At 51.3% G+C, this 16,713-nt stretch overlaps 9 protein-coding genes across 9 annotated transcripts; 6 read left to right on the plus strand and 3 right to left on the minus strand.

The window, feature by feature from the left end:
* The first annotated feature begins 70 nt into the window (after window positions 1–70).
* On the plus strand, window positions 71–2,122 carry BDV37DRAFT_189146 (flavin-containing monooxygenase). Its single transcript, XM_032079628.1, has 2 exons — window positions 71–785; window positions 836–2,122. The coding sequence occupies exons 1-2, from the start codon at window positions 167–169 to the stop codon at window positions 2,068–2,070; spliced, it is 1,854 nt and encodes a 617-aa protein (XP_031938400.1). The 5' UTR covers window positions 71–166; the 3' UTR covers window positions 2,071–2,122.
* A 51-nt stretch (window positions 2,123–2,173) lies between these two features.
* BDV37DRAFT_273968 (uncharacterized protein) lies at window positions 2,174–2,695 on the minus strand (the record flags this gene model as incomplete). Its single annotated transcript, XM_032085148.1, has 1 exon — window positions 2,174–2,695. One exon carries the CDS (start codon window positions 2,693–2,695, stop codon window positions 2,174–2,176), a length of 522 nt encoding a protein of 173 aa, XP_031938401.1.
* A 720-nt stretch (window positions 2,696–3,415) lies between these two features.
* On the minus strand, window positions 3,416–5,088 carry BDV37DRAFT_189174 (uncharacterized protein). Its single transcript, XM_032079630.1, has one exon. The coding sequence runs from the start codon at window positions 4,934–4,936 to the stop codon at window positions 3,734–3,736; it is 1,203 nt and encodes a 400-aa protein (XP_031938402.1). The 5' UTR covers window positions 4,937–5,088; the 3' UTR covers window positions 3,416–3,733.
* A 594-nt stretch (window positions 5,089–5,682) lies between these two features.
* On the minus strand, window positions 5,683–6,294 carry BDV37DRAFT_286056 (DUF1772 domain-containing protein; the record flags this gene model as incomplete). The annotated part of the gene is made up of 2 exons (XM_032087843.1): window positions 5,683–6,161; window positions 6,225–6,294. 2 exons carry the CDS (start codon window positions 6,292–6,294, stop codon window positions 5,683–5,685), a joined length of 549 nt encoding a protein of 182 aa, XP_031938403.1.
* Window positions 6,295–6,380: 86 nt separating this feature from the next.
* BDV37DRAFT_189161 (uncharacterized protein) lies at window positions 6,381–8,026 on the plus strand. Its single transcript, XM_032079629.1, has one exon. It carries the CDS (start codon window positions 6,885–6,887, stop codon window positions 7,704–7,706), a length of 822 nt encoding a protein of 273 aa, XP_031938404.1. The 5' UTR covers window positions 6,381–6,884; the 3' UTR covers window positions 7,707–8,026.
* A 51-nt stretch (window positions 8,027–8,077) lies between these two features.
* Window positions 8,078–9,454, plus strand: BDV37DRAFT_273972 (questin oxidase family protein; the record flags this gene model as incomplete). The annotated part of the gene is made up of 4 exons (XM_032085149.1): window positions 8,078–8,242; window positions 8,289–8,440; window positions 8,499–8,626; window positions 8,679–9,454. 4 exons carry the CDS (start codon window positions 8,078–8,080, stop codon window positions 9,452–9,454), a joined length of 1,221 nt encoding a protein of 406 aa, XP_031938405.1.
* A 1,162-nt stretch (window positions 9,455–10,616) lies between these two features.
* BDV37DRAFT_256171 (uncharacterized protein) lies at window positions 10,617–11,778 on the plus strand. The gene is made up of 2 exons (XM_032082809.1): window positions 10,617–10,663; window positions 10,719–11,778. The coding sequence occupies exon 2, from the start codon at window positions 10,864–10,866 to the stop codon at window positions 11,512–11,514; it is 651 nt and encodes a 216-aa protein (XP_031938406.1). The 5' UTR covers window positions 10,617–10,663; window positions 10,719–10,863; the 3' UTR covers window positions 11,515–11,778.
* Window positions 11,779–12,540: 762 nt separating this feature from the next.
* BDV37DRAFT_286059 (uncharacterized protein) lies at window positions 12,541–13,200 on the plus strand (the record flags this gene model as incomplete). Its single annotated transcript, XM_032087844.1, has 2 exons — window positions 12,541–12,610; window positions 12,659–13,200. 2 exons carry the CDS (start codon window positions 12,541–12,543, stop codon window positions 13,198–13,200), a joined length of 612 nt encoding a protein of 203 aa, XP_031938407.1.
* Window positions 13,201–13,784: 584 nt separating this feature from the next.
* dppIV (prolyl dipeptidyl peptidase DppIV) lies at window positions 13,785–16,196 on the plus strand (the record flags this gene model as incomplete). The annotated part of the gene is made up of 2 exons (XM_032090107.1): window positions 13,785–13,790; window positions 13,875–16,196. 2 exons carry the CDS (start codon window positions 13,785–13,787, stop codon window positions 16,194–16,196), a joined length of 2,328 nt encoding a protein of 775 aa, XP_031938408.1.
* Window positions 16,197–16,713: the final 517 nt, after the last annotated feature.

Below are 16,713 nucleotides of genomic sequence, written 5' to 3' on the forward strand. Positions count from 1 at the left end.
AGTACGCGTTGTTCGTAAAGTGGGGTGAGGAGAGTATAAAGAAGAGGAGAGTGACCAGAGTCCAGACCCCGTGCTCTCTTTTGTTACCCCGCCCTCGCAATTCTTTAACTCCCCGCACTCATAGTTGCGTTACCTGTTCTTCTCTACCAGACCAGAGAACCACGCGATGGCCCTCGCTTCAAAAGACAGAGTCGAGCCAGGCTCCTCCAACGTCCCCGTAGGGACATTTCCCGCAACATGTTCGTCAACTGGTATTGACGCAGACAAGATCGCGTCGGAGGTGATACGACAGCTGAACACGGCGCTGGGACTGAAGCAACCTCAGGAGATCTCCAAACTGTTTCTTGAAGATGGCTACTGGCGAGACCATCTCGTCCTGACATGGGACTTCCGCACCATCAAGGGCCAAGAGAATATCACCAGGTTCCTCCAGGCAAACCCTCGTTTGCTACAAGTAGAAATTGACCGCTCGTCCGCCTTCCATGCACCGGCGATCTTCCCTATCGATGCCTTTGGCGATGTAACTGGAATTCAGTTTTTCATTAAGGTCACTACCGACGCGGGGAGTGGAAAAGGTGTTGTCCGGCTGGCCGAGAAGGATGGCGAGTGGAAGATTTTCACATTCTTCACATCCCTGTTGGAGGTCAAGGGAAGTGAGGAGAAGATTAACCATCACCGACCGGTGGGCGTATCGCATGGTGAGCATCATGATAGACGGAATTGGCAGGATAGACGGACCGCCGATTTCAACTATGAAGGGAAGAGCCCGACAGTATTAATCGTTGGTATGTACACTGTTCCTTTCCTCTTTCACCAGACAAGCTAACTTTACCAGGTGCGGGCCAAGCTGGACTGACAATCGCCGCCCGTCTGAAAATGCTCGATATCGATGCCCTGATCATTGATGAAGAAGATCGCATCGGAGATAACTGGCGTAGGCGGTATCACCAGCTGGTTCTACACGACCCCGTCTGGTTCGACCACTTGCCCTACCTTCAGTTCCCGGCAAACTGGCCCATCTTCACGCCCAAGGACAAACTCGCAGAGTTCTTTGAATGCTACGCCAAGCTTCTTGAGCTGAACGTGTGGACTAAAACCAAGCTCCAATCTTCGTCTTGGAGCGACGCAAACAATGTCTGGACCATTGAGCTCCAACGACAGAAGGAAGACGGTACAGTCGAGACTCGTACCTTTAACCCCCGTCACGTCATCCAGGCAACTGGTCACTCGGGTAAGAAAAACCTGCCTGAATTCAAGGGCGTTGAGACTTTCCAGGGGAAGCGCATCTGCCACAGCTCCGAGTTCCCCGGTGCGGACCCCAACAGCAAAGGTAAGAAGGCGGTTGTGGTTGGATCCTGTAACTCGGGTCATGATATTGCACATGACTACTTTGAGAAGGGATACGACGTGACTATGGTCCAGCGCAGTTCGACATGTGTCATCTCTTCCGAATCCATCACCAAGATTGGGCTGAAGGGCCTGTACGAGGAAAGTGCCCCCCCGGTTGAAGATGCCGACTTGTTCCTGTGGAGCATTCCGTCGGAACTGTTCAAGGCGCAGCAGAAGAAAATCACGACGGTCCAAAATCAGAACGACAAGGCGATTCTGGACGGACTAGAGAAAGCGGGCTTCAAAGTAGACCGTGGGCCGGACGATGCGGGCCTGCTGATCAAATACCTCCAGCGTGGTGGCGGTTACTACATCGACGTGGGAGCAAGCAAGCTCATTGCCGACGGCAAGATCAAGGTAAAGCAGGGACAGGAGATCGCAGAGGTCATTCCGCAGGGATTGCGCTTCGCGGACGGCTCCGAGCTGGAGGCCGACGAGATCATTTTCGCGACGGGCTACCAGAACATGAGAACACAGGCGCGCATCATCTTCGGCGACGAGGTGGCGGATCGCATCCAGAGCGTCTGGGGATACAATGAAGAAGGCGAGATGCGCACGATCTGGCAGCGCAGCGGACACCCCGGCTTCTGGTTTATGGGTGGTAACCTGGCGCTGTGTCGGTACTACTCGCGACTATTGGCATTGCAGATCAAGGGCGTGGAACTGGGTCTCAATCACTAATTGTAACCGGGGGGTATCAAGCTTGCTATACATTCTTAAGCCGGTAGAAAGAAATTAGAAAGGAAACAATGAAACAAATGACCATACAACCTCGTTAGAAATATTAACTCAACCAACCCTCTTGCGCTGCCACATAGACCCCCATCGTCAAGATAGAGGTAAACAGCGCCGCGTCTTCCTCCACTTCATTCCCACTTCGTAACGACGAAGCCAAATACTCTCTCTGTGCCCGATCCCACCCCCCAACCTTCAACCCCTGCTTCGTCAACGTCGCCAACCACGGCCGCCTCAGCCCCGACTCCGCAATATTCAGCGTAAACCTCACATCCCCCCTCATCTCACTTCCCTCTGACGCCGACGACGACCTTCCCTTCGCCACCCTCTTCTCCCACTCTACCACCCGACTCACCCCATCCGCCCTCCCCTTGGACATAAACCGATACCCTCCCCTCCCCGTCACACTAACCTCCCACCCCTCCCCAAACGGAAACCACACCCCACCGCCCGGAAACGCCATCTTCCTATTCTCCTCCTTCGCCGGCATATAAATCACCCCCACAACGGCCCCCTGGCTCTGATCTCCCTCCGGTAGATGCGCATACCCATCGCTCTGCACGATGTACATATCCCGCGCAGTCAGCTTGCGGGGCGCATCGCCAAGAGTCTTGCCGAAGCGGGTGGGTTGGTAGACCTCGAGGATGGGGATCGGGCGGCGGGAGGCGGGCGTGAGTTGTTGGATTTGGAGCGTGAGGTGGGGGGTGAGACGGAGAGTGTGTTTGGGCGGTGGGGGGTGGGCGAGAGGGAAGGTTTGGGTGTGTGGTTGTGGGGGTTTTGTGGAGGTTGTTGTGTGGGTGGTCGAGGTTCTGGATGTTGTGGAGGTTGATGTACTGGAAATATTGTTAGTGTTGGTGTTATTGGGATGTATGTGAGATTGTAGTCTGTATACTAGTAGGTACCTAGTGTAGCCACAGTTGATGCTAGTAGTATAGATAGAAGACATGGTAGGGCTGGGGAATGTGGAGTACATACGTCTGTGTACTTTCCGTATCGCTCATCTTTTTTTTTAATGCGTCGTTAATCACTCACTCAATCATGTAAGATTGGCTGTTCTGTTTGGACTGCATATGTATCTCTGTATAGGAAGAAGGATTCTACACCAGGCAGAATAAAGATAAGGTGGAAATTTAAGTAGTACTATAACGCCTTCTAGGATCTCACTCCTCTTATATACCTGATGTAGGGTTCGCCATGCAAAAACCGGACCCTCGTATTCGTATCCACCGTCAGACCGCGCCCGAGGCAGCATTTGATTCGTGTGAGTGGGAATTCTGTCTGCCTAGTCCCGCCCAAGCTTAAGTTATTTCGAGCCTTTGTTGTCTTGGCGGAGATCCACTGGGCTGACTTTGCGTTTGGCCCCGACAAGGTTATACTCGGTTCGGCAGATTATGCGGATACGACGATGTTCGAACACGACTACGAGCTGGTTTCTAGAACGGGAATGCAATATGTATGTCACGGGTGGGGAGATCATGCGAGAGAATAGAGTTCCATTTTTTTTTTAGTTTAATTTTTCATTCTGTTCTACATGATAGTGATATTGAGCGGGGGGGTATCAATGGTTACTAGTGTCTGTTGTTACAGGGGTTTTGTTGGGTGGAGGAGGTCAACATAGCCACCGATCATCCACTTGTCTCAGGATCTCACACTCGTCTGACCATTCGTCGTAGAGTCGTTCGATGACGATTCCGCGGTTTCGTGCGGCTTCGTAGAGGGGCTCGCATGCTGCGCGGGCTTCGTGGAGGGTGTGCTCGGGGATTTCTTTCAATTTTTTGAGGCGACCAAACGAGCTATCGCTTGATTCGTATTCGAGGTCGAGGACGAAGGAGAGTTGCTTGAGATTGGGGAGAAAATCGCGCTCGGCGAAGGCCTGGACCCAGTTGTTCCACTCTGTGGATTTAGTCAGGGATGCTGGGCCTCGGAATCGGAGGGTCGATATGTTCGGCGGCAGCCATTTGTATAATGTAGGTAGACGGGACTCGTCCGTGAAGACCTCGCCGATGGATAACTTCAGCGTCTCTAGTCTAGAAAGCTGTGGCAGAAGCTGCTGGATCATGCTTTCATGCAGGAATTGGAAATCCAAACAGTGTGTTGAACGGAGGTTTAACGTCGTCAGGTTCTCGATGAGATGAGGTAATGCGAGGGCCATCCGGCAGAAGGTGTCGATAGCGTCATTTTCAAGAATTTCTAGTATGCGTAGGTTGATCGTCGGTGGTTGGCGGTTGTCTTCTTCTAACTGGAGCTCCTCTTTACCCTTGTACTTGTTATTCATCCATTTGCCGGCCAGCTCCGGGATCCATGTGACTTCGATCTTCTTTTCCTCGGGAGTGCCCTCTCTCACAGTGATGTAATGGGCTTTCTCTTCACCCCGGGCAATCGCTTGGGAATGTGCTTTGCTCAACTCTTTCGATGTGGGCCCTTCGAAGCGGAGAGCGGAGGTAAGAAACAAGATGAGATGGCTCATACGGCCCTGCCGTATGTGCGGAGTCTGAGTGACTTCCCCGCAAGCACTCAGAATTTTGCACCGCTTCAGGGGCCAGTGTAGGGGTAATTCTTTGTCATTGAGTTCCTCGTTATATCCGCTCTCCAATTCCAAGGACTGGATGTTCGTGAAGTGCGAGCCGAGAATGGCCCATTCCTTGTCTGATGGGGTTTCCTCCTCGATTCGGAGTGCTGTTATATCAGATGGTATGGACTTCAGCTGGGTGATGAGATCTTCGCCGTGGTTTTCACTGTCTTCGCTGGCGCCCTCGATTTTGACTACGTGATGATGTGGTTTCAGGCTTAGCTGGGTGTCTGTCGAGGCCATTCTGCCTTTTGAATACACACTAGCGCGAGGAAGTATTGATGGGAGGTATGTTCCGGGTGTACCCAACGTCTTTAGTTGAGTGCAGATGCGGAAGAGGGGCCACTATATAGGTTAGTACTTGATTCCAAGACATAATACTTCTCCAGTTGCAAACATCTGATAGTGATATCTGAGGTAAGATTCACCATCGTCCTCGACTCACCATATTCTTGCAAGTTCCTGAGAGACCAATAGAGTTATCAGATGAGACACAGCAATCAGATTGCCTCCTTAGTTTCGTTGCTGACAGGATCGACAAGATTGTCGCAGGGCTTAGTCGATGGGCGTTGTCAGCCGCGTTTTAATCCAACGCGATTTGCATTGTTTGCTCCAAGTGACTCACTCGTTGCACGTCACGTTGACATCAACTTCCGGCGTTGGTTCAAGACGAACATTCTTTGAGAGCGACGGTATTTCATTCCGAGTCAAGTACCTGAATCCCTTGATACGGAGATCCACTACCCGAAGATCTTGTACGCTCTGCTCGAGGGTCGACTTGATAGTACGTACGATACCATCTCACTACATCCTAGTAAAGAAGAGTTAACGAGTATGTAGCATTGAATTAATTGTCAATTTGAACTGATCTTCAATTGGTCTAATGAAACAACCAAGGATGCAACCAACGCCAAGAATCCCACCGACACCAATTCTGCGATCGTATTGAATTTCCGCAAGAAGCACAAAGACAAAGCAATGGCCCGGTATTAAATCATCTCCAGGGGCCAAGGAATAGCTGCAGTAAGAGCAACAAGGCCTCCTACCAACGGTAACAATCCCCGACCGGCATTGAGCTTCAGCCACCGGGACAACAATGACTCAACTTCCACGCTCGACTTCTCGTCGACCACCCGATTCGAGGTGGCTAGATCCATCAACTTGTTGTTGGTACCCAGCATCATACCAAAGGTGTAGGGTACGATCCCCAACGTCAAGGCCGCTGCCACACAGTACAAAGAAGAGCTGTGAGTCGGGGTCAAGGGGGCTAGCGTCGTGCTAGTGCGAACGGCCCAGGCACAATAAAGAAACGCTGTGGAGGTGACAGCGGCGATAGGAGGAGCTTGGCTTTTGCCTCTGTTATAAAGCTTGCGCCATAATTTGACAGCAGCATCGAGCGGTAATCTATCTTCGCGTGTCGCCTGTATCAGTGCAGGCACAGTGACTGTGCTCAATGAGATGATTTTGCCTTTGACGGTTATTAGATTGGTTATTCACTGAATTCCACTTGACAATGCGTGGAAGAATTTACCGGAAAGCCAGGCGGCGCCAGTCAAGCCCACCACTTGGGCGGCGTAAAACGCAGTTGGATGGGTGCTCATAATGTTAGGTATGTCAGGTTGTGGGTGAATAGACTTCCAATTGGAATGGGGTCGTTCTGGATGGGGCCGGCAATGGCTTTATAGCTTCAAGCATGTTGGACAGTGACTAACCGTGACTAATTGGTATATATCATATGATTCCATCCCTTTCAGTTTGCGCCTCGAAGATCCATGACGACATTGCTACGCAGCAAGGTAACCTTCATCAGGAACGTTTGTTGATCTCTGAGCGTTCCAGGGAACATCCACCAACCTTACTCAATTTGGTTTGATTCGGCAAGCCTAGATCCTTTGGTGGGTCGGCTCGGCTTTTGTCGGCTTTTGGAACATTCAATCGGGCTTTGCGCACGATGTCCTTGTCAATTAGAATGATGACCGACTCAAGGGTGCAGTTTCGAACTCTTAGTGACAACCACTTGCCAATCACTTCCTGAGGTAGCTAAGTGAACGATACCAACCATGTCGGGTCGGCGTGGTTTAGCAGCGATGCCCGAGTTGGTGAAGTGTTTTATAACTGTGATGGATTTATTAGTGAACCCTGATGCCTCTTTGGTCCATTCTTCGTCTTTACGTTCTCAAGTTGGGCCAGTATGACTCAGAGGAAGCCAGGTCAAATATGTCTGTTAGGCGCTACCGGTCGCACCGGACGAGGTATACTGCAAATACTTCTTACGGAGAACTATCGCGACTGGGCTCTGCATGTCTATGTCCGGTCGCGAGCAAAACTTTTGTCGTTCTTCCCGGGCATAGAAGCTTATCCAGGAGTGAAAATCTTTGAAGGATCTATCACCGACGTTGAACTTTGGCGACAATGCTTGTCAGGGGCAGACATCATCATTTCCGCTCTTGGCGAGAACGAGAATATCGCCGGGCTACGGTTACTACAAGATGCAGCAAACACCACAGTCTCCGCGCTGCAAGTTTTGAGTCAAGAGGATAGCTCCAACTGGCGTCAGCCTCGCCTGATACTTCTTTCATCAGATACATTGAATCCTACAGTCGCTGCCGCCCGTCCACGACTGGTGCACTGGGTAGTTAGCAACGCATTTTGTTATGCGTATAACGATCTTCGCAAAGCACAAGCTGTCTATGAAGCCCATCCACAGCTTTTACGGCTGTGTCTTGTACAGCCCCCAGCCCTGATTGAGGAGGGACCATCCGGGCATCTTATCAGTACGGAAAAGGGCTCTTTGACTGTGTCTTATGCAGATCTGGCGGCAGCCTTCGTGGAAATTGCGATTTCTGATGGGTACAGAAACTCTAGTGCTGTAACTATCTCGAGTGCTTCGAAAGATCAACTTCGACATGCACCGGAGCTTACACGGAGAATTATACGGGGGACTCTGGCTCACTACATTCCCTGGTATCTTGCGGTTGAGGAGAAGGTATGGGGGATGCTGTTTAAGGCATAGTATTAGGCCACCATCTGCAGATATAATTAGTAGCGGTGATGACAGAGCAATTCAGGACTAGGTAGTTGAATTGAACCTTGTGTTTGGCCACGTATTAACACCTAAACATCACTTGTGAAGTGGGGTCCATTGCTTGTCTACAACCTTGAACCATGCTTAGTGCATTCACTTACTACCTGTGAAACAGAGAGTCAATTCCTCGGACCAGGGCTTGAAGTCAACAGCCCCCCATGTCGGAACCAGCGGAGCTTCCAAACGCCGATACGCGAGGGGGTATAGTATAAAATAGCCGCTATTCTGAGTTTATATCAAGTCTAGCTCCATATTTTCCACCGTAGTTTACCAAAATCCAAAGCAGTTCTTTGAAAATCATGACTTGTAAACAAGAGTTCGATTTGCCTTCCGTCTCTTCAGTTGATCTACAGTCTCTCCCAGATGAGCGTTCCAAAACCGTGCATTCGCTTATGCAGAGAAATCACCAGGATCATGCAGTTTTGTCTGAACCACGACTCATCTTCCATAACCATGTGCCCCATGTAAGTCATCTTCAACGGAACTAAAACATCTCTAACCGGGGTATAGATGCTGGGATCAGCCTATCTACTAGGGTACCCCTCCGAGAAGCTGATCCAGATGTACCACAACGACTGTTCTCCGCTCAAAAACCTCAACGACATACATATCCGCACCGGGATCACACAGGACAACTGGAGACAGTTCCTGGGAAAAAAGAAGTACACACCTGCCTACATCCCATCACCTACCAAAATTAAAACTAACGTTTGGAACAAGGTACACAGCTGCATACACTACCTTCTTTGACCAAGAACTAGCCAACGCCCAAAACGATTGGAGAAGTGTCGTGAATGAATACCTCTTCAGCTATCCCCAACCCCTAATTAACGGCTTCGTCGGCGGCCGTAAGCTCTCCTCACCCCCATCTCGCCAAACCACAAGCTAAGCATTGTACAGTCGGCCACCCATTAATCCACCTCGCCTACGGCTATGAATTTTCCAACCCCCAAATCGCAGCCGAAGCGCTCAGTCTCGGCTGCACAGACCGAGACCCAATCCACGTCTACCTCGACACCCAGTACCCAGACACATCAACCTACAAAACAACCTCCGCAAAGGAAATCCTCCGCCGTGTGCACACCGATGCCCGCTTCTCCAACCTCTTCTCCATCCCAGGCTACATCAACGTCTCAATTACCTTCGCGCATGCAGAGCACGCCCTCCTCGAACACTGGAATGCGTGGGATATCGTCGACCCTGTAGAACAGTTCAGGGATGTGGTCGATGTTGCGGGACTACTTTTCATCGAGTCTCGGAATGAAGACGATGAGTATGACTTCCTTCTAGCGCATTTGTTGACCGTCGGGCATGCTTTGAGGGTGCTTTTGCCTTCGTTTCCGGGGAGTTACAGGCTGGGAGTGGTGAGACAGTTTTGGTTGTTCGTGCTTTATCTTTATGTTGCGCAGTTGAGGCCTGAGGTTGGGGATGGGGAAGACGTGAGAGAGGTTGAGCTACGGGGAAGGGATTGGGGGTGGGTTTATGAGAGGTGTTTGGAGGAGGAGTTTGGGGAGGACGTACACGTGATTAAGGTTGTGAGGGCGTTTAGGATGTTGGAGGAGTGGAAGAATGAGACGGATGGGTGGTGCTTGAGGGCTGCGGTGAGTTTTGTGGAGGGGTTTCGAGGCTGGACTGGCTTTGGGGCTGGGGTGGACGGTATCGTGGTTGAGGAATGACAGGATTAGCGGGTTGTCAACTACTAGGATGTGCCTTTCATGATACAATCTGCTATCCAGCATTTGGGGAGTTTCCTAGGAGTGGATGAGAGAAACAGGGTTAAAAAAGGACACTAAGTATGCTAACATCGCTGTCTCTCATGTAGCAGCTTGACAACTGTCTCTAAACAATTTGGTGATTTATCATTTGCATATTATATATCAATCAATGATCACTGTTAGTGATATCTACTGGTCAGGGTAGAAGGCATACTGAAATAAGTAAGGATACATAGGCTAGGGAAGCTCAACGCAGGTAGTGGATATTATTAAGACAGAAACTGATCTTTGACCTCCTATCACTACTAACAGATCGTCAATTCATGGCCAAAAATCCTGTATCAAGGGTCTCGTGATCTTCCATACAACATCAGCATGGCATGTAGTCTACTAATCATTGAGAAGCCAACGGATATGTGATATCACGTTACCGTTCGGTGGCCGATTGTCTATGCACCAAGGACAGGGTATACGGTACAGTCATCAGTCGGTTCAAATCATCAATGCTCATTTACGCCATAGCTCAGCGACGTCATCCCGCAAAGTCTGCCAGCAGAAAGTAAACTTTGAAAGTGTGAATTGGTACTTCTTTCTTTCCTCCTTCCCAATCCCCAGTATTCACGAACATGACTTTACTAACCCTCCTCTCCAGTACTCCTGTCATCGAACTATTTGGGATTTCTAGAACATTGGCTATAGCACATACAGTACCAATGTAGCCCATGATAGACCATACCAAGGAGCCACCTGGCAGGAATAGCCCCACCATAACTAACGCCTATACTAACTTAACTGCTACACCAACGCCTACCAAACATACAACATCGACGATAATGCTCTCCAGAGAGCCCATATTCTTTAAGCTGAGTTCTACTCAGTACCCTGGAATAAGAAATCAGGAGTTTAATTCTCACAGGCAAAGAGATACCGCTTGTTAAAATCACCAAATTTCGTCAAATCATTGCTCTGAGTGGTCTGCTGTCGGGCATAGTTCTAGCGCTGCTCGCGAGTCTCAATCTTCTGTCCTTTCGTTGTTTTGTTTAATATTTCGAACTCTGTTGGATATATCCTTTTAGTAGGAATTCAATCCTTTCTATTGTATGGCGTCGGATATAACAGCCTCGGATATAATGCCACGCGACGGGCGATAAGATAAAACCTTAACACCAGGAAAGCATTCCCATTGGACCGAGAAAGATCTATTTACTAATGAAAAATTATTCAGAATGAGTCAAAATGATTAACTGACAGATTTGTAAAACCCCGAGATAACTCTGAGATACCCCTCTCTATATATCTTCTGATAACTACATTGGTGTGCGCTTCCCTAGATATCGAGTTTCAACCGCATAACCCCTAAAAATCCCACCATGACCACAACAACCACCACCACCATCACATCCACCGCAGAAGAGCCATGCACGCTCATCCCGATCAACCTCCACGACTCGGCGGAGTTCGCCGAACTGAAGCAACAGCGCAAAAAATGCGGCTGGGACTATGAAGACGCCAACCTCATCGCCTGGCGCGACAAACAAGACGCGAACCTCAAATCCTTCTTCTGGATCACCGTCCCTTCACACTCCACCGAGCCTGATGCGCCTCGCATCCGCGCCGGCCACATCTCTCTCGACTCCTACGCCAGTCCCCCCGACCCCGAGCTCGCGACGGCCGATCGCTCCACCCTCACCATCCAGACCTTCTTCATCGACCCGACACACCGCGGTGGCCTCGGGCGCAAAGCCATGGATATAGTCGAGGCGATGGCGAGCCAGGAACCGTATGGCAGCCCGGACTGTAAATACCTCACGCTGAATGGGCTCAGCAAGCGGTATTTCTACGAGGAGAGTCATTTCTGGAACAAGCTGGACCGAGTCCGGCCTGCCGTTTGTACGGTGGAGTGGTATGAGAGACGGGGTTATGTGCACTGGAAGTCGGAGCCGAGGTATCACGAGCCCCTGCTGGACGGGGAGGATGCAATCATCTGGGCGGACTTTTTGAGAAAGCCCTTGCGGGGATAGACGTGGTTAATGTGGTACACTTCGTCAGCTGGTGACGTCGGAGTGTGGTGAGGGGTTTGTCGATACTTTTCGAAGGGGGGGCTCTGTACATATGGAGCGTGGTGTGTTGTACTCTTGTTTTTTTCTATGTATATACACTTATGGCATATGCTGTGGTAGATCTAATGAGCAACGCGTACATGAATCACCTACAACCCTGACCGGGACTGACCGGGACTGACAGTGTGTCTGAGAGTATTACCCGGGAGAGTAAGCGATGGCGCAATCGAAAGACCAAACAAGCCTCGTCTGCAGCGCCATCCCCATGAACCCCTGGTGCGCCAGTACCGATCGCAAGTCCTGAAACATGCCTCGTCTATTCGGAGTGTATACGCGGTCATTCGTCGATGATCACTATGGAGAAGGCAACCGAGGACGATCAGCGCATCCCTTGCGTCAAGTTCAAGGGGTCGGAAAACACATGGAGTTCCTGATTTTACGGAATCGGTGTATCTGCCAATAATTGGCCGATCATGTCCCGGAACTGTGGTTCCTGAACGCTCAGGCAATGGGGCTTGTAGCTTAATTGTCCGCGATGAAACGTTGATCTACGCGCCCTGAGTTCAATGGTGTCAAGTGTGTTCTTACACATCGCGATCTTCATCCGCCTTGCAGCACTTCGGCCCTAGTTTCGATAGCTGCTGTCGCAATATGTTGGCTTCTGCCAATAAGGTGAACAGATGGACCTTTGCCAGGGTAGATGGGATGGCGACATCTATCTCATCATGGCGATGATTTGTCTGTCTGCTTGATGATCAGCTCTGAGACACGCTGAATGGTGCACACGTAACTAAGGGAGATCAATTGGCAACCACTCGGTTGTGATGCAGCAGCAGCAGAAAAGTAGACCTCCTGGATTCTCTGGACAGAGAGTATAAAGCAGGCCTCGCGACCGGTGGTTCTTGTGTCTCCCATCATCATCATCACCACAACCCTATCAACTCAGCATCCCATTTCCTCACTCATTCTTTTCTACGCACTACCAAAATGAAGGCCGCTACCATCCTTTCTCTTCTGAGCGTTACCGGGCTCGTCGCCGCGGCTCCAGCTCGCAACGGTTTGTCTCTCGAGCAAAAGTGTAAGAAGCTTAACTGATGATTAGTAGGTCCTGCTGGCGGAATACTCGCCCGCGACCCTCCGGCCTCTGGCCAGGCCGATGGCGGCCAGGGCACCAGTAGTGACCCATTGGGTGGCCTTACCAAGGGACTTCCTCTTGTTGGAGGTCTCGGGCGTCGTGAAGGCCCGGTAGACGGAGCAGTCTCCGAGAACCCTACCGATAAGCTCCCTACCGACAAGCTGCCCACCGACAAGCTTCCTACTGGCAAGCTTCCTACCGAGCTCCCCACCGACAAGCTTCCTACTAGCGGACTCACCGGCGGCAGCCCAACAAACGGCCTTCCTGTTGTTGGAGGTCTTGGTGGTCTTGGGGCCCGCGACGAGCACCCTGACCACGACGATGAGTCCAAGGGCAAGCAGGATGGCCATGGCGAGAAGGATGGTAAGAAGGATGACAAGAAGGATGACAAGAAGGATGGTAAGAAAGATGGTGAGGACAAGAAGGATGGCCAGGCCAAGCGCGATGGCCCTCATAACAAGACACCCGGCCATGGACACGGATCCGGCCGTAGCAAGGACTTTACTGCATAAAGGCGAGGTTACCCAACCTGCATCCTTGGTGGTCATTGGTAAATAGCAACAAAGAGGTGTGTCAGTTCCTCGCGGTGTCATTGTTCCTGCGATTGAAGCTAGCAATGATCCTGTATGTACGATATTTTCAAGCATATTTAAATCGCCCTGTTTATACACTTGTTGTACACTTGTTGTAGATCATTTTTTTCACCTCTCGCGACTGTCCAGCTTCGAATGGTTAGACACGGAATAATCCCCCAATAGCATCATCTGCCGGTGCTATGTTGCAACGGCCATGTTTTCTCTCGGCCAGCCTAGAATCCTCTTTAATGATGTGCGAGTCTTGGGTTACACCGCTAGAAGCTTTGCTACCAATGAACCAGCGGCTTGTCCAACGGCTATCGGCGGTTTTTAATGAGGATCTTGGCAGGGAAGGGAAAGTGAAGGTGGTGGTGATGGAGCTAATGCAGGACGAGGGCTGACTGATAAGACGCGATTTCTGCGGGGGAAAACAAGCCAAAATGCGCCTATTTAAACAGCGTCAGGATTTCCGCTTCACCAGCCATCCCTTGATTCCTGCTGAGCTCGGGATTTTGTCCACCATGAAGGTACGTTAATTTCTATTGATGAATGATTGTGGATTAAATACAATCAAGCATTGAATCCGTTATAATTAACTCTTCAAAATCCAGTACTCCAAGCTTCTGCTGCTCCTGGTCGGCGCGGCCCAGGCTCTAGATGTGCCTCGGAAACCACACGCGCCCACCGGAGACGGCAGTAAACGTCTCACCTTCAATGAGACTGTGATCAAACAAGCAATTACACCTACCTCGCGCTCGGTGCAATGGCTCTCGGGCGCAGAGGATGGGTCCTACGTGTACGCGGCGGAAGACGGTAGTCTCACCATCGAGAACATCGTCACCAACCAGTCGCGCACGCTCATCCCTGCGGACAAGATTCCAACAGGGCAAGAAGCATTCGACTACTGGATCCATCCAGACTTGTCGTCGGTGCTGTGGGCGTCCAACCACACCAAGCAGTACCGGCATTCGTTCTTTGCCGATTACTACGTCCAGGACGTGGAGTCGCTGAAGTCCGTGCCCCTGGTGCCCGATCAGGAAGGTGATATTCAATATGCGCAGTGGAGCCCGGCGGGCAATACCATCGCCTTTGTTCGCGATAATGACCTTTATGTCTGGGACAATGGCACTGTTACGCGGATCACCGATGATGGTGGCCCCGACATGTTCCATGGCGTGCCAGACTGGATCTATGAAGAGGAGATCCTGGGCGATCGCTACGCGTTGTGGTTCTCGCCGGACGGTGAATATCTGGCTTACTTGAGCTTCAACGAGACTGGTGTTCCGACCTATACTGTGCAGTATTATATGGATAACCAACCACTGGCTCCGGCGTATCCGCGGGAGCTCAAGATACGATACCCCAAGGTGTCGCAGACGAATCCGACCGTGACGTTGAGTCTTCTCAACATCGCTAGCAAGGAGGTGAAGCAGGCGCCGATCGACGCGTTTGAGCCAACGGACTTGATCATTGGCGAGGTTGCCTGGCTCACTGATACCCACACCACCGTTGCCGCTAAGGCGTTCAACCGTGTCCAGGACCAGCAGAAGGTCGTCGCAGTCGATACGGCCTCGAACAAGGCTACCGTCATCAGCGACCGGGATGGAACAGATGGATGGCTCGATAACCTCCTCTCAATAAAGTATATCGGCTCTATCAAGGCGTCCAACAAGGCGTCCAGCAAGGCGGCCTACTACATTGACATCTCCGACCATTCGGGATGGGCGCATCTCTATCTCTTCCCCGTTGCGGGCGGCAAACCTATCCCATTGACCAAAGGCGAATGGGAGGTCACATCGATCCTGAGTATTGACCAGGAGCGCCAATTGGTGTACTACCAGTCGACTCAACATCACAGCACCGAGCGCCATCTCTACTCCGTCTCCTATTCCACGTTTGAGGTCACCGCGCTAGTCGACGACACCGTCGCCGCGTACTGGTCTGCTTCCTTCTCCGCGAACTCGGGCTACTACATCCTCACATACGGAGGCCCAGACGTACCCTACCAGGAACTCTACTCGACCAACAGTACCAAACCACTCCGCACCATCACCGATAACGCCCAAGTCCTTGAGAAAATCAAGGACTACGCCTTGCCCAACATCACCTACTTCGAACTCCCCCTCCCCTCCGGAGAAACCCTCAACGTCATGCAGCGCTTACCCCCCGGGTTCTCCCCGGACAAGAAGTACCCCATCCTCTTCACCCCATACGGCGGCCCCGGTGCCCAAGAAGTGGCCAAGAGATGGCAAGCCCTGAACTTCAAGGCCTACGTGGCCTCCGACAGCGAGCTCGAGTACGTCACCTGGACCGTCGACAACCGCGGCACAGGGTTCAAGGGTCGAAAGTTCCGGTCCGCCGTGACCGGCCAGCTCGGGCTCCTCGAAGCAGAAGACCAGATCTACGCGGCACAGCAGGCCGCGAACATCCCCTGGATCGATAAAGATCATATCGGCATCTGGGGCTGGAGTTTCGGCGGCTACTTGACCAGCAAGGTCCTGGAGAAGGACACCGGTGCTTTCACGCTGGGGGTCATCACCGCCCCTGTCTCCGACTGGCGCTTCTACGACTCGATGTACACGGAGCGCTACATGAAGACGCTCTCGACCAACGAGGAGGGCTACAACACCAGCGCCGTCCGCAAGACCGACGGGTTCAAGAACGTCGAGGGCGGATTCCTGATCCAGCACGGCACCGGCGACGATAACGTGCACTTCCAGAACTCAGCTGCGCTGGTGGATCTCCTCATGGGCGACGGCGTGTCGCCGGAGAAGCTCCAATCCCAATGGTTTACAGACTCGGACCACGGCATCAGCTACCATGGCGGCGGCGTCTTCTTGTACAAGCAACTAGCCCGGAAGCTCTACCAAGAGAAGAACCGACAGACGCAGGTGCTGCTACACCAGTGGACGAAGAAGGACTTGGAGGAGTAGATACTACGCTTTCATCCTATTCATTCATTCATGTTAGAGCGACTGGCTACACATAGCATACATAGCAATTGATCACTGAGTATTTTAATCTCCAAACCCTCTCCCATTGGCCCCCACCATCAACTAGCGCCACGAGGCTGAAGATCTGGCCCAAATCTACTTAAACCTCGTATCCACCCAGTCACCCCCAACCCAAACCATCCCAAGTACATAAAACAACACAAAACAATCCCCAAAGCAAAAAAAAAAAAATGGCCGAGATCCCGACCTCGACAATCCAAATCACAGACCTCCCCACCAAATCCGTGACAATCACCCCGCAACGCGCGACCATCGTTCGCGAGATCCGCACTTCAATCCAGGTACATCCATCCATCCATACACACCTACCCATACATAAGATACACACCACCCTCTCCCCTCTCCATCCAACCCCTAAACACAAACCCAACAATCACATAAACCACCACAGCCAAAAATAACATATTAAAAAAAAAAAAAAAAAAAAAAAAGGACA

This window comes from Aspergillus pseudonomiae, assembly GCF_009193645.1.
Source record: "Aspergillus pseudonomiae strain CBS 119388 unplaced genomic scaffold BDV37scaffold_69, whole genome shotgun sequence".
In the NCBI taxonomy this organism is placed as follows: Eukaryota; Fungi; Ascomycota; class Eurotiomycetes; order Eurotiales; family Aspergillaceae; genus Aspergillus; species Aspergillus pseudonomiae.